A 19347-nucleotide genomic window follows, 5' to 3' on the forward strand; every position below is an offset into this window, starting at 1 on the left:
TTCATCCATTGGTTTCCATATAGCTTGGCATATTTTCAATTCCAGAGTCTGTTAAGACTGTATCCATTCATATTGGATGTAACACCGCTTTCCCTAAAACCCATATACTTGGTAAAGAGTGAGATATTTACAAGAAGCATTTATTTGTATGGGAGATAAAATTTCATTATTCTTTATTGTTAGTGTACGTTTGGCACTGCCAGCTCTTTCCAGAACACCACCAAGAAATCGCTGGTTTTCCTTTTGAAATTCCTCTCTGATTTGGTCCCCTATGAAACACCACAATACTTAAAGGTGAGTGTACAGATTTACGTATAGTGCTTGAACAGTCTGGTTCTTTAAATTTGTTGCATAAGATCAGAAAACAGTATTGCAGCTCAGTTGTATTCCGGTTTATGTACAATGCCGATTACCACCCCTTGGCAAGAGTGGGGCTGTTTCTGGAAAAAAAGTGGACGTTTAGTAATCTTTTTGCATTCATACAGGTGCACATACTCCATCCTCCTTTTGTGACAACAAAATTTCGCCCACTGTTAATGGAGTATATCACTTTGGCTAAAACTCAGCTTGCAGACATGAAGGTAAGGCTTCTGAATGGTGTCAGAGTGAAAACTGATTAAACTACCATAATTTACACTGTATGTGTATGTCTTTCCACAGGTATCTATTGAAGACATGGGCTTGTATGAGGACCTTTCTGTGGGGACTGACAAAGATCAGGTAGGGGACAGTTATAACTAGGCGATATAAGCTCTGTGAAAACCATTATGGTTACCTCTACAGATTCCATATCAGTGAGTTACCAAGACTCCTAATTGTTACATTAGCCTAGTTATCTCAGTAATTGAGGAATACTGTACAACTAAACAGGTTTGCATCCAGTCTATAGTATGGACCCTAGCACCTGCAATGATGCTGAATGTTTGACATGTGTGAATTGAGGTTGAAGATTTAATGCATCACTGCCAGTACTGAGGTCTTTACAATCCTAGTGCAGCTCTCATGCTACTGTAGGTTGCATTCTATAGTAAACTGCAATCTCCAGCAGAGTATGAATGGAGGGGTAATATGCATGTATGACCATCACTACATTCACAGGAGTATTATAGCACCCTCATTTTCTTGGGCGGCGTGGCTCTTGGCTGTGGACTAGTCACTAATTATACTTTGTGTAGGTAAACAGTTGTCATTCTTGGATAACCCTTTTTTACATTTAAAGCCAAGCTCTTGTTGTAATGATAACGATGGTCTAGTTTTCATTGATTTAAGTGAATCTCAGAATGTTTATAATGTCATCCTGTATGTGTCTCTTTTTCTGCAGACTCAGTCTCCAGCACAACAAGATGTAGAGAAGGCTGTACAGATATTTGAAAATACAGGCAAGATCCCAGCCAGTGTAATGGAGGCCAGGTAGGTGAAAGTTCCTTCATGCTTGGCTTCTGTGGGACAGATACTGAAATCGGTTTTCTCAATAAACACTAATTTAGGGCCACCCATATGATTGGCCTTAATAAATATCAAGCATTTATTATAAGTGATGATTATATCCCATTTCATACCAAATGAACTCTCATTACTTTCACTGCTGAGAGATCAGGTTGCTGATGCTTTCCATGGAAGCCTAAGAAAAGGGGAGTGATAAGCAATAGGGAGCAGCTACAGAGGGAGACATGCAAAAAGTGCTGCTGCTCTCATACTAATGCTGGATTCACAGAATCACTGGTATGTAGTGTTGTCCGCAATAATAGTAATCTGTATTTATCTAGCGCCATCAAATTATGTACCACATTACAAAAATACTTCTGTGTGAGGAATACAGAATTTGAGAATTAGAGGAAGGGTTTTCATCTTTGAAAAGTTGTCATGAGATATTCTTCAGGTTCCCAAAGGGTTGGCTTATCATAAAAATCACCCATTACATTATACCTTGTTAATGTGTGCCTTGTGCCAAGTGACCCTCTCCCCTTCCTCGGGCGGCAGGATTCGGAACTTCCTATGTCCTGCTGGCTCCCGGCAGATGGAGGGTGCTGTACATTCTTTACTGCCAAGGACTTTTACACGCCCCTCCAACTACTGATATGGGAGTTTTTGTGATGGAGGGGTTGTGTAAACAGTGATTGCACGGCCCCTCCAGCTGCTGAAAGCCAGCAGAGATGGGACATCATAGTGTTGATGGGACATCAAATCACTACATAGATTTATCTCCTTACAGAGTTGAATTATGAAGTAATAAAGGAAATCTTTAGCCTGTCCTGTGTACACATAAGAACGGGGATGCTAAAGTCCTGTGAACACACTTTAGAACTGCTTTCAGAAAATGTCTCAAAGCTCCTTCACTTCTACAGTAGAGTGTAAATGTACAAGGATAAAACAATATTTCTTTGGGTTTTTATAGCATCTTCCGGAGGCCGTATTTTACATCTCGCTTCCTGACTGCACTGATGGCCCCGCGACTGGTCAGTATAAGTCAACAGGTTCATTATTAATATAATTTACTTTCTTATATTAACCCCTTATCCCTGACGCTTGTTTTCAGCTTAATGACTATACTCGATTTTAGAATCTGATGCTTTAACATATCCGCTCAGAACGCTTCAACATATCCAGGTGATTTTCAGATCATTTCCTCTTGACACATTGTACTTCAAGTTAGTTGTAAAATTTAAGTTTTGCATTTCCGTCTGAAAAAAAATGAAAATTTAACAGAAATTCGGTAAATTCTTCATTTTCAAAGTTTGAAATGTTTTGCTTTCCAGACAGATAGTTAACATACCCAAAAAGATAGATAACTACCATTTCTGGAATGTCTTCTTTATATTGGAGTGCTATTTTATGCGTCAAATTTTCATGAAAATCAACAAAATTCACATTTTAAGGGACAACTCGGCTTTTAAGTGACTTTGAAAGGCCTAAATATGTAAAACGCCATAAATTACCCCTCTACGTATGTGAAACAACTCCTCTAAAGTCTATATACCCCTTAAGTGTGATTTAGAAACGTTTAAATTTTTTGGGAAAATACATTCATGTAGGCCAAAAATGACACACACTGGTGGCAGGGTCTGCTCTAATAAAACAAAGAAACCTAAGCTCACAATTCTCCTCCATTTCAGTCTAGCATGGCATCTCCCATCACTATAAGTCTCTATAAACAAAGACTACAGTGGTAATGTTGCATCAGTGGCACATGGACGCCTCAGTGTAGAGGAGACAGAGATAGATTAGTATGGGTTCTTGTTGACCAGCTGCTGCCATTAGTTAAAAGATTGTAAAACAAAAATTAGCTTGTTTACCAGTTAAGAGCTTAATCTTTAGATATTAATGAAATGTGTATGTGGTTTTTGTTTTGCAAATGTGTTGCCTTATGGATGATTTTGTAGTACTTTGTAATATTTTTTTTCCCTTCACCATGACCGCATCATGGTGGTCATATGACTGTAAACTGTAAACATAGTGGGTGTCCGCTGTATTATGTGGCTAACACCCATGATCAGCGCAGGCATGTGAACTGCCATCTTGGATCCAGCCAGCACGCCCTTTGATTGGAGGGCACCGACCAATTGCTATGACAGCTGGGCCCCTTACCACGAGTTGCAAAGCTGTTATAGCAAGATCGGCAAAGGAGCCTGCCATAGGCTGTTTTAAAAATCCAGTGATTCTATGATATACTGCAATATAGTGGTACAGTGGTATTGCAGTATATTATACAAGTTCCTTGAAACTTTACATGATTTTAAAACCAGAAATCAAAGCAAAAAAAACAAGGGGATGTGTAGAAACGTCTTCCAAAGTTGGAACTGTGGAACAGAAACAGACAGGATGGGATTAGCTAGTCCGGACATTGTAGGCGTCAAGCTGTGCGTCCATCTCTTTTGCCGATAACTTGCTTTCTAGGGGGCCTAGAAATACAGTAAAAGAAAAAAAAGTTAACCAAATTAAGACAAACTGAAAATAAATATTTCAGCCTTCAAATATTCCTGATCTATCAAAATATAAAAACGGGTCATCCGTTGTTGAACCCAGTAACGGAAAAATGCATCCAAATATCTGAATCGCCATTTTTTACCATTTCGGAACACCTAAATATTTGAGTAAAAAGTGATCAAAATGTTGTACAAAACAAATGCTAAAAAATGACACCTTACACAAGTCTGTACACTGAAATATGAAAAAGTTATTGGCATCAAACTATGCCAAAACTAATGCATTTTTTTAAATAAAAAAAGCTTTAATCTATTGAAACTAATAGAAGGTTGGTATCCTTGTGATCATATGGACACAAAAAATGAAGTAGAGCTGTCATGTAAAAATGAAGTCCACAAGAATATGGGGCAAATGCATATTCATCTCAATATCTCTGCATATTGCAATATTTTTTCCTTCCTTCCATTACATTCATGGAATATAAAATAACGTCACAAGGAAGTACACTTTATTGTGTAGAAAACAAGCCTTCATTAAGCTCTGTACACTGAACACAAAAAATTATGGATTTTTGAAGGTGTCAAGCAAAAAGCTTAACTAATAAATTTTAAAATTTCCATTGGCATCAAGTGCTTTAAAACAGAGGTCCCCAACCGTTTTTGCACCAGGGACCGGCTTTAAGCTAGACCAGTTTTCCATAGTCCGGTGGGGGCGGGGCTTTGGTCATATGGGGTGGAGCTTAGTGCATACTTATCATATAATTATGACATTTATAATGAGAATGTCATTTAACTTACCATAGGTTCAGAATGAGTGGGAGCACCAGGCTTGTTTCCCTGAATCAGTGGGAGCACTGGGTTTGTTTTCCTGCAACATCACCATCTAGGGGTGATGGGAGACAGTGAAACCCGAAGTGTGTTCCTTATGTCCAGTCTACTCCGTAATCTCGTTTTTGCTGTTGTCATGGCAGAAAACCCAGTTTCAGTGTACAGCACTGCTACTAGCACTGCTTTATGCACCAGACAGCACTGTATGCGGAGGATACTGGCGGGACCTCTGTGTACAGCGCTGCTAAGTAGCAGCATTGTACATTGAGCGTCAGTGTATACAGCGCTGCTGCTTAGCAGCGCTACACACTGAACACCGGTACCGGGAGCCGCGTCACTGAAGCCAGTCTGCTGCACCAGCACGCCCCACATAACATGTTCTGCCGGGGGCGTGTCAGTAAGGAGAGCCTGCCGCCCCACCCCGTCAGGAACACATCATGCTGTGCAGGAGGACCGCGTCACTAAGACCCGCCCCGTGACGTACAACAGGTACCATGCTGTGCTGTGGAGGGCTGCGTCACTAAGACCCGCCCGACGCCCCACCCCGTCCTGCATAATGTTCTCTGCCAGGAGCTGCAAGCTGTCACGGTTATGGCAGAAAACATTATAAATCCACACAGAGCGAGCTCTGACCAGGCGCAGGGCCGCGGAGCTAGCCGGCAGCGGTGCCACGGACCGGCTGATAAACTCCAACGGCCCGGTCCTGTTAGGGACCTCTGCTTTAAAAGATGATGATGTGTGGGATTCCCTGTGAGGGATAGTTTCTATTTTGGTCAGCTTGTGATGAGACTTGAGAAAGGGCTTTGGATAGGAAGAAGGGGTTTCCAGCTCGCTTATTATAAGATTATGGTAGACAGAGTCCTATTAAACACTGACCCAGAACTCTCCTAATAGAAGCCTCCAGAGTCCATTATAGACAGGAGATTATAATACAATCTTTTGGAGATTATCCATCCTATGAGAAGCACAAATAATTTCATCCACTAAAAGGTGCTTTTCTAATACCTTTTATAGTCCTGTTCCTTAGAGGAGGAGTAATTATTTTTCCTTTCGGGGGTAGGAATAGGGCAAAGCCATGAAATGACTCACGCTTATGTTTGGCATGGATTAAAAGCAATTATACCTCCCTGTATCTGCAGTATCCACATCTAGGGCAGAATTCAGGGAGGTTTCTGTGCACCTGCTCAGTAGGGCTGCTATCTAGTCCTCTCCATACTTTCTCCTGAAACTATAGGTTGGTCTATTCTAATGCACAGTATCTATTGTTGAAGGTCTTTCCTCTATTTTCCCTCCCTAAGTTCTTCCCTGATAGTGGTGCTGTTGTGGTGAAGGGGTAAATGGCAATTATTTACAAATAATTGTATTTCCTCAAACCCTCCTATTTCCTACTCTTTTGGGTTATTTGATATGGTTTATTTGAAACTTATGGTTTACTCAAACTTAGTGGCCAACATTTATTAAAGTTTTTGCCCCAGTTTTCTGGATCACTTTGCACTAGAAAGAACGTGCAAACTACTTGCACATGTATTTATAAGCGTCTGCCCCAGTTTTGTGTTCGACAAGACAGAAAAAATGTGCACCAAAAGGGGTGTTTTTGTACACAGTTGAATCCACAATTCTGCGCCACAATTCTAAAGCATGAAGAAAGTGCACCAGAAAAAAATGCTTGAAGTGCAGAAGAATGTAAAATTTGTGATGTATTTCATGAATCTGTACATAGCGCAGTTTGCACTAGTTTTGATAAATGTGGCCCATTGTGTTGTCTCTGAAACACATTGAAGCAGATGGGAACCATAACTGATTTAATGAGCCATTTGCAGTTTCACTGTGCTGTTGTGGTTTGAGGAAAAACCATTAACGTTAAGTAAATACCATTTTCCTTACATGTAAAGCTGCTTTCTAAAGTCTGCTGGTTGCCCTTTAAATCTCCATTGTCACCTGTGTGTGGTTGTACTTGTGTGTCTTTAATGTGTGCTACAAGAATGCACATTACTAAGAGGAAACTAGTAGAATTGTATATGTTGCTTTAAATTTGGATGTTGAAGAAGAAAGCATAAAAACTCCAAATCTATTGTGGAAATGATTTCTTTGTCCTTTACAGCTTCCAGAGGCTCCAGACTCGCTCATGTTACTTATTGATGCTCTAAGGAGGTGAGTGGTAATTATGGCTGTGTAATAATGTGCAGTATATAGGGCTTACAATGTATATGATTCCATATTTGCTCAGCACAGTCTCTTGTAATTCTGTAATTTAATAACACATTGGAGGACATTTATCAGGACTTGTACTCTAGTTTTCTGGTGTTCAAACCCTCAAATAACTGCAATTACTAGCAATTATTCACCCCTTTGAATGTTGGCAGGCTGGCACAGGCATTCCTGCTTTGCGTCTGTGCTATAGTTATAGTCTATGAACATACAGGCCTTCAGGCCTACAGTTCGCTGGCTACAGCACAATTTTAGAACTGTCCGCAAGCACTGCTGCCCACAAGATGCATGTATCTGGAGGAGCAGGGGCGGCATCATACGCTGGTATGTTACTGGTATGTTTACTATTACTCTAACGTTAAATATCACTTTTATATTTTTTTCAAAATTGTTAGCCATGAGAAAAACAGATTCTATTGTTGTATTTATCACCATACTACAGATGACAAATTGCAACTTGTCATTATTTATTTGAAAGGGCTGTCCCAGGTTTGCATGTTATACCGTAACCACAGGGGGGAGGGTACCCTATCTTTGTGCCCCCCTCTGACCAGTTGGCATGTTATTCCCCAACATGCAAATTTGGGATGACCCCTTTAACAAAGACAAAAAATAAATACCGTACTCTTGATGACTTCAATCATCAACACCTCTATAAAAGCATAAGGATGGAAATATATGGTGCGGCAGTGATGCGGCCAGCCACATCCAGTGAAAGAATGTTGCCGGTAAATCATTACAAATTGACTGACTGCATTAGTGCTTTACGTTTTGTCAGTTTGTTGATTAAAATATTAGAGAAGAGACTGTTATAAGACGATTTCCAAACCATTTACAATCCATCATTTTACAGGGAAAAAAATTATTTATTACTCAAAACATTGGGAAAATATCCTTAGTACAGATAAGATCTTCTATTTGTTCCAGAATGTTGGAAAAGGAAAATAACCCAGGTGATGCAAAGGCCTGCTTAAAGTACAGACTTAACCCAATTGAAATGTTGTGTCATGATCGTAAGAGAGTACATTAAGGAATGGGCATACACGTCAATGATCTATAACAGCGTTTCCTCCAAAACATTGGGAGAAACTGATAAAGACAATGACGACTGTTAGGGTGATTCTAGAAGCTATTAATACATGAGGTATACCTGGGCTTCTCCATTTTTGTCTTCATTTTGGTTAAATAAGGGCCATTTTTTATTACATCCTGAAATGTTAAATCATAGAATTCAAAAGAGTGGTTCTTTCTTTTTATTGTGACGTGCATAGTACCAAATCCACTATTCTCTTAAATTAGTTTGTAGATATTGTTCATTTTGGGCTCCATCCAGATATTTTAAGGGGGAGGTTGTAAACCTGATGCTAAGATGCCTTTACCTTCCACGCTGTATATTTTTTGGAGAATAGAAAGACCTATTTTCTTCCAAAATTATTTTTTTATAGAGCTGATAAAATCCCCCTACCAATGATGAGCTCTTATCTTGATGCGTGTGAACTGGAGAAGCATCGGAAGCAGGAAGGTGAGATCACCATTTACTTTATATGAATATGGTTTATATGATAGTACATGCTATAGTCAGCATCTGTCATCATATATAAATTAACATTTTTGTGGTCCTCTTTTTTACTTTGTTTATTGTAGAGGCTTTTCTTGCAATTTCTCTCTGAAAGATGTCAGTAAGGTGCTATTGGTGGATCTCTTACTTTTCTCATATTTACTGTTAAATATTCCTACTCTAGCATCAGGTCTAGTTGGTTCATTTTACGTTCATGCCTCCTATAGCCCTGCCAATGTTTCTTTTTTAACATGGAGCTTTGTGTTTTTCTTTGAGATTGAAGATATTTCTCATTCTGATCCTAAATTTCGCTCACTAGGAAATGAGAAGATGCAGATTTCTCTAAATGATGAGCCTGTGGCCAGGTTACAGGCTGCACTTTGGGAGCTCAGACCCTTCATCACAGACCCAAATCGATATGATGGTATGTAATGAGCAGAGGTCTATCAATGCATCTAAAAAACCAAACTGGTAATACGCTACTGTCTAATGAACAGAATGCACTGCATGTTTGTCTTTCCTCTCAGAGATCTCTTCTCGGGTGGCTGTAATCTCCGATAGACTGAGGTCACTAGTGGGGAGTGTCAACATGGACGCTCTCTTCACTGAATCTGTAAAGACGCTGGAGCCACAGCGGCTGCTGGTGAGTTTGAGCCTTCAGTGTCTGTTCTTGGGTTTGTTTTTCTTTCTCTGGCGCTTACATTATTGCTGCTTCTTCATAGGTTGCTGATTTGATAATTACATCCTTTTGCCAGTGTGTCATGGTGGCTTCCAGCACCAATCCCCCTGACAGGTAGTAAAATATTGGTCTAAATGTCCCAGTAAACTACTTTGTTATGTGGTTCTGTAGCAATCGCTTCTGACTTACAGAAGTGGGGTACATCCACAAGAACATGCATTTTTGATATGTGCTAGCAGTTGTTGCACTTTGTATTTCTCCCATGCTACAAAATACAAAGTTGAATTACAAAGCTGAAGGTGCGGTCACACTTCCCATAGCACTGTATTTATAAACACAATTCGGGCTTGGTCTGATCTCGTATGGGTTTCCATGAAAACATGTGATCATTAACCGGCACCCAGTGTTTTACATTTAAACGATACAAGACATCGGGTGCTGGTAACCAGCGGCACGTGTGACCTCACCCTCAAACGTTACAGTTGTGTTGCTCCCTTTTCTTGTAATTTCTTCCAATATTGGCTGCCCCAGTAAACTAGAAGAACATTCCCCCTCCTCTGCTTAAGATTCACAGCTTTAAGCCGTGGACATGAACTCCCATATTCCTTTGATTGTATTCTGTACAGACAGGGTCCTTGGCCTTCCTTGTACGTGAAGATGCTGTGTGGTCATCCCAAGGCTCTCTATGCAGTGCTTAGCAGGACCCTGCAGCTGTTTTGCCAGCAGGTACTTTTTACTAGATACGGAGGTTATTATAATGACTGTGTGAATTAATATATATATATATATATATATATATATATATATATATATATATATATATATATATATATATATATATATATATATATATATATAATATTTTTAATGGGATTTCAGGCAGGACTTCTGAGAGATCAGCATGTAGTTGGACTTGCTGTTTTTACTGTTCACCTTCATGAGTGCCGGGGATCATTTCAAAACCCAAACATTGAAGTTAAAGCACTAGAAAAGTTTTGGGAACTGATGCTGAATAACCAATGTCTCAACTCTGTGTCTGTCATTCTCCGGTGAGTGCAGCAGAACTCATTTGTAACCATATTCTCCTTTTGGCCATAATTCTATGAAGAAAATCACTTTATGCTTACCACTTGATTAGAATGTGTTTGTACATAGTGGTAAAATTTGGTGGTTTTCCTGTAGCTGAAATTTGTGACATGGTCTTTCTTTTCAGGTTCTGCACAGCAGCAGTCTCCTATGCCTGCTGCAAGTTCTCTCTGCTCTCCCCAGGGGCTCCGCTAGATTGTATTCCCCCTTTATTCATGCGTAAGGTAATATATTAAGTCTTTAGGAAGACCGCATTGATCTTTGGTTAAAACTTTAATGCTATTTGATATGTCAGTTATGACCCTGTGCTGCACATTCATCATATGCTGGTGACGGCAGAGCACTGCTCCTCTTCAGACACCTCCACACCTACTTTTCTTTATTGGTGGCTTAAGGGGGGGAAATGGGCGCAATTTCTATCTGTACGCTATGAACTGTAAAATTTCAGCGTTTGATATATGGTGCACAAGCTCTGCTAAATCTCTCCTCCTGATATGTCAGTTTTGCATCCTGTACTGGTTCTTCGTGTGCCTTCTATTTTATAGAGGACATGGTCCTATAATAATAATTATAATAATTCCTTTATTTACATACCGCACACATATTACGCAGCGTTGCACAGAGCTTGCCAAATCGGTCTTTGTCCCCAGTGGGGCTCACAATCTAATCATCCTACCAGTATGTTTTGGAGTGTTGGAGGAAACCGGAGGACCTGGAGGAAACCCACACAAACACGGAGAGAATATACAAATTCTTTGCATATGTTGACCCTGGGACTTGAACCCAGGTCCCCAGCGCTGCAAGGCTGTAATGCCACCACTAAGCCACCGTGCTGCTCTAGCATTAGTTATAATGCAAGTGTTTCTTCTGGCAGTGGAAAAAAGTGCATCTGTAAAATGTCTTATTGGTTTTACTCTTTGCAGCTACAACATCTTTTGCCCAGATTGATCTTGGAAGCCAGAGAAGAGGGGTTCATGGAGGAGGAAGAGGATACCGATGTACCTGGCTCCTCAGTGATATTTCCTTCAACAGACTGGAAGGAAGCAGCAGTCAGCCTATGGCGCCAGAGTCACTTACAGCAGCTGCTAACAGCTGACGCTTTTCAGGTGGGCGTTCAATGACTGCAAATAGTTCATAAAAACCTGATTGATAACCATTTTGGCTGCCTTTACTCCTCAAGTTGTCACCCATCTTTTATAAAGTGTTGAAAGGGAAATCTGTCTAGTTATACAGTCAAGCAGAACCCGGTGATATTGTGGTCCCCCTGTAATAACATAGACTTGCACCACATTTTTGCATAAACCTAAAATAATTGTAAAACCATTATAATTTTACTTCTGAATGGTAAATGGAGTGACAACCACTGAGTATCTTTACTGGTGGTCAGATATGTCATCATTTAGCTTTGAGTGCTTAGTAAAGGTTTCCCTGTCTAGTAACAGTTCACCTTTGCAGTTATGTTTCAGAGATTGGCTGCTGTGGGAGATGAATTTGGGCTCACATAATGATCCTTTATGTGACATTGAGAGGTGAGTCTATGGCTATAAGCAATGGATGCATGTGCCTACCAGTTATTGCATTGGCTTTAACACACATTCATATTTGTATGGAATTGGAGGGATTTGCAGAGAGTTCTAGATAAATTCAGGTCTATCATGGGCTCTACATCACACCCACTCTATAAATAAGTGAGAAGTGTCTTCTCTAGCCGGTTCCAGCAAAATCAAAACAAATAAGTTTAGATTTTTGTTTCTTCCCGCTGCGATTAATTTATTTAACCCTTTAGTGACCAAGCTCATTTGTGCCTTGATGACAAGGCATATTTTTCAAAACCATTTTTATCTGTTTATAACTTTAGAAGGCTTTAACTTACCCAAATGTATTTAAGTTTGTTTCTCCGTGACATTTTGTACTTCAAGTTAATTTTTCAATGAAAAAAAGGTGACTTTGGTAAAAAAATGTTCAAAAATTAGCTATTTCCATACTTCAAAATGTTCTGCTTTTCAAACTGATAGTCTTACTACCCAGATTAGTTACTAACTAACATTTACCATATCTCGGCTATGTGTTGCTATCATTTTATAAGTGTCCTTTTGTTTTATTACGACACTAAAAAGATCACAAATCGAATAGCATTCTCTCAAATTTTTAAGAACATTTTAGAATACATTATTTTAGGGACCATTTCATTTCTATAGGGGTTTTGGAAGTTCTGTTAAGAATAGAAAGCCCCCAAATATCACCCCATTATATTATTCAAAGAGCGGAGCCTTTGGATTGTGTTTCCAAACTCAATCAAAATGCCACGTGTGAATGTGGCCTCAGGTACCACAAACCCTTATCCCAGAGAATTTGTAAACTTTTTATCATGTGGTATAGGGGGCATTTTAACCCCTTGCCACTGATGCCACATTTTACTTTGTTTATTGCTCCCTACTTTGAAAAATCAATAACTTTTTATTTTTCCATGTACAGAGTCGCATGAGGGTTTGTTTTCTGCGTAACAAATATTACTTCCTAGTGACTGTATTTTATATTCCATCCCTTGTATGTACAGGAAAGTGGAAATTTGCACCGTTTTCTTGTGGGCTCTGTTTTAACGTATTTCACTGTACACTATAAATAGCATCTCTAATATATTCTTTGGTTCGGTATGATCATAGGGATACCAGATTTATATAGGTTTTATTAGGTGTTAATAGATTTTTCCAAAAATGTAAACTTTTTGTACCTCCAATAAATTATTACTTTTACCATATTCTGACTACAATACATTTTTCATACTTATGTATGGAGTTTGAGTTGGCTAAGGTGTAATTTTTTCCGGGACAAGCTGACGCGTTCTTTGCTATTTTCGCGATCATCAGATTCGTTTTAATAAAATTTTTTATGTGTTGTGAAAAGGCAAAAAAGTGGCGATTCGGACATTTGAGCGCATTTTTCTGTTACGAGGTTCACCTCCAGGATTAATAATTTCTACATTTTAATCGATTGGGAATTTTGGGACGTGGTGATATCTTTTTTTTTTTTTTTTTTTTCCGTTATTATTTATTGTTTTACATATTAGGGTCTTTTGGGACATTTTAATGAATTTTTTGGTTTTATTTTGTGTTTTCTTTTTACTTTTTGTTTTTACAATACTATCATATGAACTAGTGATCACGTGATCACTAGTTAATACTAATGCGCTGAAATAACCATGTATTGCAGTGCATTAGAAGTGTCAGCCTATGTATCAGCCAGGGGCTGGACCGAGCAGGCACCTGCCGATGGCAGACCCGAGGGCCTTCATTAGGTCCCCGGGTGCGTTGCTGAGAAGACAGCTGAGAATCACATTGCGGTGTGCCAGGAGGAGAGGGAGGAAGCCCTCTCCCTCTCCAGGTACATGTATCCCGTGGTCACAACATTGACCGCGGGATCTAAGGGGTTAAAAGCTCCATTCTGATCCGGACTGTTAGAGCAGGGTCCCGGCTGACATAAGACAGCTGGGGCACTGGTCTTCCCTGCACGGGGGGCCTGCGCAGAACTTGGGTTAGGCTGACAGAGAAACCCGTCGGCCTAGCCTAAGGCCCCTTAGTGACCAACAGAGAAATCTGTATGGGCGGTCACTAAGGGGTTAATATTGCCAATGGTGGTAGGTAGCTAGTAGCTCTTCGCTGTTCTTTGGAACAAGTGTATGCATATTTTTGAGATTGTGTCTCTTCTTTTTCATGGTTTCAGTAATTTATTATATTGGTGTTTATATAGATATGTACTTTTCTGTTCTTTTTATGTTTTCATGTCTTTTATGTTCTTTTTGATCTGTGCTTTGGCGAAAATTTCCCATTTTTGGGATTATTAAAGTTTTATCGTATCGTATCGTATCTCTCTCTGCAGACAAGAATACCAACGTTGGGCATTGAATTGCTCTTTTCTCCCAGAATTCTCTGCAAAGGGCAGCTGTGGAAATGATTTGGAAACTGCTTGTTCTATAATGGTGGATGCTCTGCTGGAATTTTACTGTGGGTGAGAGCCTTCATACGTTTCTTATCATACAATGAACGTGTGTGTATATACTGTTTGGTAAGACCTCAGCAGTGGTATTATTATTTTTCTTGTAGATATAAAGCTAGTGCAGACAGTCTGCCATCCCGCACAGGAATTGCTGACATACTTTGTCGTTTACAGGTAGGTTTTCAATGCTGTATTGATGATAATATTGAACATTTGTTCCATTGTCTGCATCGTCCTGACCACATTACCAGATTTATATCCTAAATTAATGTGGCAAAATGAATTTCATCATCTAGTATATGAAACAGTAATGAAGTAGTCCCCTTTCATCACCCTTATCTTTTAACAAGAGAGCAACTGCAAAAAAGCTGGAGCATGTGGCATAGGATTTGTGTAGTAAATAATTTCTCATTTGGTGGTGGTGCTACAGAGTACTCATTGCTGGACCCCCTACACGTTACAGATGATCATTAAGGGTTCCAATAGCTTGATATCCAGTGATCAAAGATCTTTAGGACTCTCTAGAACTACATTTACCTCTGTACTACAGTTTCTTAACTGCTGTTTTTCTCTGCCTCATTCAGGAAGTAGTCTGTGATTTGCTTGGTCAGTCACCTTCAGGTACCACCGGCAGGCTGACGTTCCTTTTTAACCTCTTCCATCAAAGGTTAGAAGCGTCCTCAGACAGCAGGAGCACAAGTGCACAGCTAAGAAGACAAGGGGAACTTGCCATGTGTTTCAGGTAGGCTTGATTGAAGAGAATGCAGAAGCTACATTCACACATGCTATATTTACATTGCGTTTTGAAATGCAATACAACAGCTGAGGAGAGGAGATTTGCTAATTACATTGTGTAAACATTGAATTAACATTGTTTTTGTAAACGCAAATGTTAACAGAAATGTAATTGGCAATGTGCAATGCAAAACCAAGTGTGAACACTGCCGAAAGGTAATGGACATCAAATGTCTTTTGATCCAATTTATTTTAAATTTGGAATAATTCAAAAGCAGGTATATTATTCAAACAAACACCCACCAGACCCCCCTAGACATTTACATATGCCACAGTAATTGCAATTTTAATGATGCTTTTGGTCACAGGATTCTCCTGGGCCTTCCAACTACACTCCTGATCAGCACATCTTCGGAGACGGGATGCACAAGTTTACACTGTGAGGATTTCTTTAGATTTGTCAACAAGGAATTGGTAAGATTACAGTCCACTTAGTCTATATCAGGGGTCAGGAACCTTTTTGGCTAAGAGAGCCATGAACGCCACATATTTTAAAATGTTATTCCCTAAGAGCCGTACCATATTAACATGCCCCCCAGTAGATAGGTAGTCTGTGTCACGGGCGCACCTGCGATCTAGGTCTCGTGCCCCTCTCCGTGGCGGCGCCCCTTTCCGAGCTCACTCAACTCACCACTTTCCGGCTCCCATCTCGGCTGGCGTGCGCGCTGCCACTCGCAGATTTAAAGGGCCAGTGTGCCGCTGATTGGTGCTGCCCACTTCCCGAGTTCCTATAAAGACAGGCGGCTCCCACATTGCCCGTCAGATCTTAGTGCTTCATGCCTATTAGGAAGCTTTTCACAGTGTTTCCTTCCCAAGTGTTGATCTCCCATTGTGTCCCCGGACCAGTAGATAGGTAGTCCCAGCACATATCCCAGGAAATAGGTAGCCACAGCAAATACTCCCAGTAGATAGGTAGCCCTAGCACATGCCCCCAAGTAGATAGCCAGCCATAGCACATGTCCCCTAGTATATAGGTAGCCACAGAACATGCCGCAAGTAGATAGGTAGCCACAACACATGCCCCCAGTATATAGGTAGCCCCAGCGTATACTCCAAGTAGATAGGTAGGCACAGCAAAAAAAAAAGGAATATTCACTTACCAGTGCTCCCTGCAGCCAGCTCCTCATCGCTCCCACACTTTTCTCTTTGACCCAGGCTTAGACGATGGCACCTCGGTCGTACAAAGGACCTGTGTCCAGTGATCAGTCTTAAACACACACAGCAGCCATCACTATTTATTAAAGATCTGTCTGAGAGCCAGATGCAGCCAACAAAAGAGCCATATCTGGCTCCCGAGCCATAGGTTCCCTACCCCTGGTCTATATGAACTATGCTCATGGATAGCACCTAGAGGCAGTATTATAACATTTTTACCTCATGTTACAGAAAAACATTTGTCCTCGAGGGTGTGCACTACCGTATGATATTACGGTTCATTTTTTTAGGGTAAGGTGGCTTTTATGCTTTATTCTCTCATATTCTCTGTTAATATTCTATGTTCCTGAAGACTGCAGACAGCATTTGCTTGCTTCTTTGCAGGGCTTGCTTGGGGCCAGTACACAGTGTGAGGATCCAAGGGACGCTGTGAATTCTGTGATTAGTGCAGCTCATGCACAATGTCCAATCATCCTAACCTCTGCCATGGTATGGCATTAGCCTTGGGGTACAGTAACCAAAAAGTTTTAATTGGGGACCCGGTTATGGATAACCATTGTATTGTACCTAAAGGAATAATGGAGGAACAATGCGGTACCACAGCAGTGCATAACCCCTCTAATCCAATCCATTTTTCAGTTGATCATTACAATTTCAGTTGCACATTCAGGGAATAATTCTGATAATATGCATTTACCTCAATTACTTTAAATGTTATTCTCCATAGTAAAATATAATTCTGTTTTTAAGCTTTGGTGGCCACGGCTATGTCCGGCCATTAAATGTCAATGGGGCCGTTTGTTTAAGGCAAACCTGCCTAAAGCTATTGAGACCCTAAGAGAAATACAGAGTCATGTGGACAGGTGAGATTGTGTTTTACAAAGGGACATCCATAGCTGATGCTGATGATTTGTCACTAAGCTGTCTCTTCTTGTACCTCAGATGCCTTTCACAATCAACATCTCTGCCCCTCACTGACTCCATGTGGCTCTCAGCCGCTGCTCTGCATTTCACCATAAAGAGAACTAAATTGGACCTACAAGGCATTTTACAGTTATTTGACAGAGAATCTCTACAGGTGAGAAGGGTCTAATGTTTAACTGTATAGTAGAAATAGTTCTGTTTCAGGATAGCTGTATTACTGATACATCCAAGAAGTTTCTTGTAGAAAACGCTGACATGCTGTGGTGTGAATGAAGGGGGTAAAATATGGATGCTATAGGCAATAAACTTCCCTTGCAATTGTTTAAGTACCTTACCTCAAAGAGTTTATATAATGAAGTAGCAATATCCACATAGTATATGCTTTCCTATTTTATCTCTTGCAGATGTTGAATTCCTTGCTGTTTTTTGCTATTATAGATCTCATCCCCGTGATGCTGAAGGTAAGTGATTAGGTTTTTTTTTTTTTACACATCGCTCCAATATCCTTTAAATGTGTTTTATCTGTTGTGTTCTAATAGGGAGGAGAAACGGACAAAAAAGCGCTAAAAAATTGTCTTTCAATAATCGGTTGTCTGGAGGAGAGTGGAGGCAGTTGGCTGACAGTCTTTCAGCCCTCAAAGGAAAAGTGTGAGTAAACAAGTGTCTTAAACGTGGTCATAAGAGACACTCGGCCACTGCTATTTGGTGTATGTCTTGGCAAGCACAATGTTTTCCGTTGAGTGATAATGGCCTGTCATACATCATTTTTTAGAGTTATCTGTATTCATTTGGGTAAATCCACAGAAGTAACTAGTTCACTTATGGCAGCTGAGGATAAAATTTCAATTCCTACCATTTTACATTAAGCATGTCAATCTCATGCTTATTAAGAAGTATTATGTCATGGGTGACAGCAGGGGCATTAAAGAGGGCAGCCAACTTAAATACAGAATTTTTGGAATATGAAAAAGGGAGGAGAAAATGGTTTGTCATCTTTAAGACTATAGAAAAATATTACCCATGCTGGATATTTAATTCTTAAAAGCAGCACAAGGCAACTGATATCTTTACCATTTTATGGTTTTCTATAAATGTGTGTAGTCCCTAGAATGGTGACCACATCTGAGAATTATATTGTTGCAGGTTTTGATTCTATCACATTGATTATCCATAAACAATAATGTGATTCCATATAAATCTACAGATGCTAACATCGACATTTCTCCCCAGATATGATCCTTCTTCACCAGACGGCCTCTGCCGAGTTCTGTAAGCTGCTTCCTCTGGCTTTCTTCTGGTGAGTGCTGTGGCAGCAGAGGGTCTTGTTGTACATTTTGCAAATATCTTATGTTACTGCTTCTGATTACAGTTTGGCTCCTTGTTGTCCAATAAAAAGAGAAATATTGGTGCAGGACTTTGTGTTTATCACACTGGAGATGTATGGGAGCTTCTTCCAGCTATTTGTAGATGAAAATGTACTTCAGGACCAGGTATTGCATTCTTACAATGGAGAAGAAAATGTACACTTACATAGTATAATCGCTATTCTAAAGATGATGTGTCTTTAGGTGGATACCAGCGGGGTTTTTCACAGTGCTCGCCAGTTTCTGCTTAACTGTATTCTCAAGTGCCCAACACCCAGTGGTGTATTCAGAAGTCGTCTTACTCAGGTATATTATAACCAATAAAACCAGCCACCAACTGACTGTATTTAATATATAGAGGTTCCCACACTCTAGCTGCAGCATTTAAAGCCTAACTCCAATGTCAATGAATTTTACCAAATTGTCACATGTGATTCACTCAAACAAATCCCTTGTCTTGACACTCCGGGATCACCTAGAAAACAAATTTCCATTTAGCAGAACGGGGACAAGATGTCTGGCGCTCCAGGCTGCTAACACCTTGCTGGGAGAGGGAGGCGTGGATACTATGTAAAATAAATAAATCTTATTTTGTCAGTGTCTTTGTAAATACCTTTTTTTCTGGACTTTTTAATGATGATAAATTCCTTATTTTTGAGCAGGTTAAAACCCAAAAAGCAGCTGCAAATCTTTGTGTTGATGTGTGAATAAGGCCTTCATATCAAATCACCTCATGCTCTGTAATGTTTAGCTGCAGAAACTTCTTTTTAATAAATCAGCCTGTCCACCTAATAGTGATACATTGCTATTCTTTCAGCTATTACAAAATGAAGT

At 40.0% G+C, this 19347-nt stretch overlaps 1 protein-coding gene across 1 annotated transcript in view; it reads left to right on the forward strand.

Moving 5' to 3' along the window:
- FANCA (FA complementation group A) overlaps positions 1–19347 on the forward strand; it is a 31746-nt gene that overhangs the window by 11468 nt on the left and 931 nt on the right. Inside the window, exons 15-42 of the mRNA XM_072117411.1 lie at positions 184–294; positions 486–581; positions 661–720; positions 1322–1410; positions 2396–2456; positions 6853–6902; positions 8405–8481; positions 8837–8941; positions 9045–9160; positions 9240–9310; positions 9823–9922; positions 10076–10245; positions 10410–10506; positions 11206–11388; positions 11738–11811; positions 14159–14287; positions 14383–14449; positions 14860–15017; positions 15379–15484; positions 16457–16516; positions 16610–16714; positions 16976–17088; positions 17168–17303; positions 17554–17610; positions 17689–17797; positions 18380–18446; positions 18519–18639; positions 18718–18819. Of these exons, the coding sequence (XP_071973512.1) occupies positions 184–294; positions 486–581; positions 661–720; positions 1322–1410; positions 2396–2456; positions 6853–6902; positions 8405–8481; positions 8837–8941; positions 9045–9160; positions 9240–9310; positions 9823–9922; positions 10076–10245; positions 10410–10506; positions 11206–11388; positions 11738–11811; positions 14159–14287; positions 14383–14449; positions 14860–15017; positions 15379–15484; positions 16457–16516; positions 16610–16714; positions 16976–17088; positions 17168–17303; positions 17554–17610; positions 17689–17797; positions 18380–18446; positions 18519–18639; positions 18718–18819 (2790 nt within the window). The remainder of the gene's footprint in view (positions 1–183; positions 295–485; positions 582–660; positions 721–1321; positions 1411–2395; positions 2457–6852; positions 6903–8404; positions 8482–8836; positions 8942–9044; positions 9161–9239; positions 9311–9822; positions 9923–10075; positions 10246–10409; positions 10507–11205; positions 11389–11737; positions 11812–14158; positions 14288–14382; positions 14450–14859; positions 15018–15378; positions 15485–16456; positions 16517–16609; positions 16715–16975; positions 17089–17167; positions 17304–17553; positions 17611–17688; positions 17798–18379; positions 18447–18518; positions 18640–18717; positions 18820–19347) is intronic.

This window comes from Engystomops pustulosus, chromosome 7 (genome assembly GCF_040894005.1).
Source record: "Engystomops pustulosus chromosome 7, aEngPut4.maternal, whole genome shotgun sequence".
NCBI lineage: Eukaryota > Metazoa > Chordata > Amphibia > Anura > Leptodactylidae > Engystomops > Engystomops pustulosus.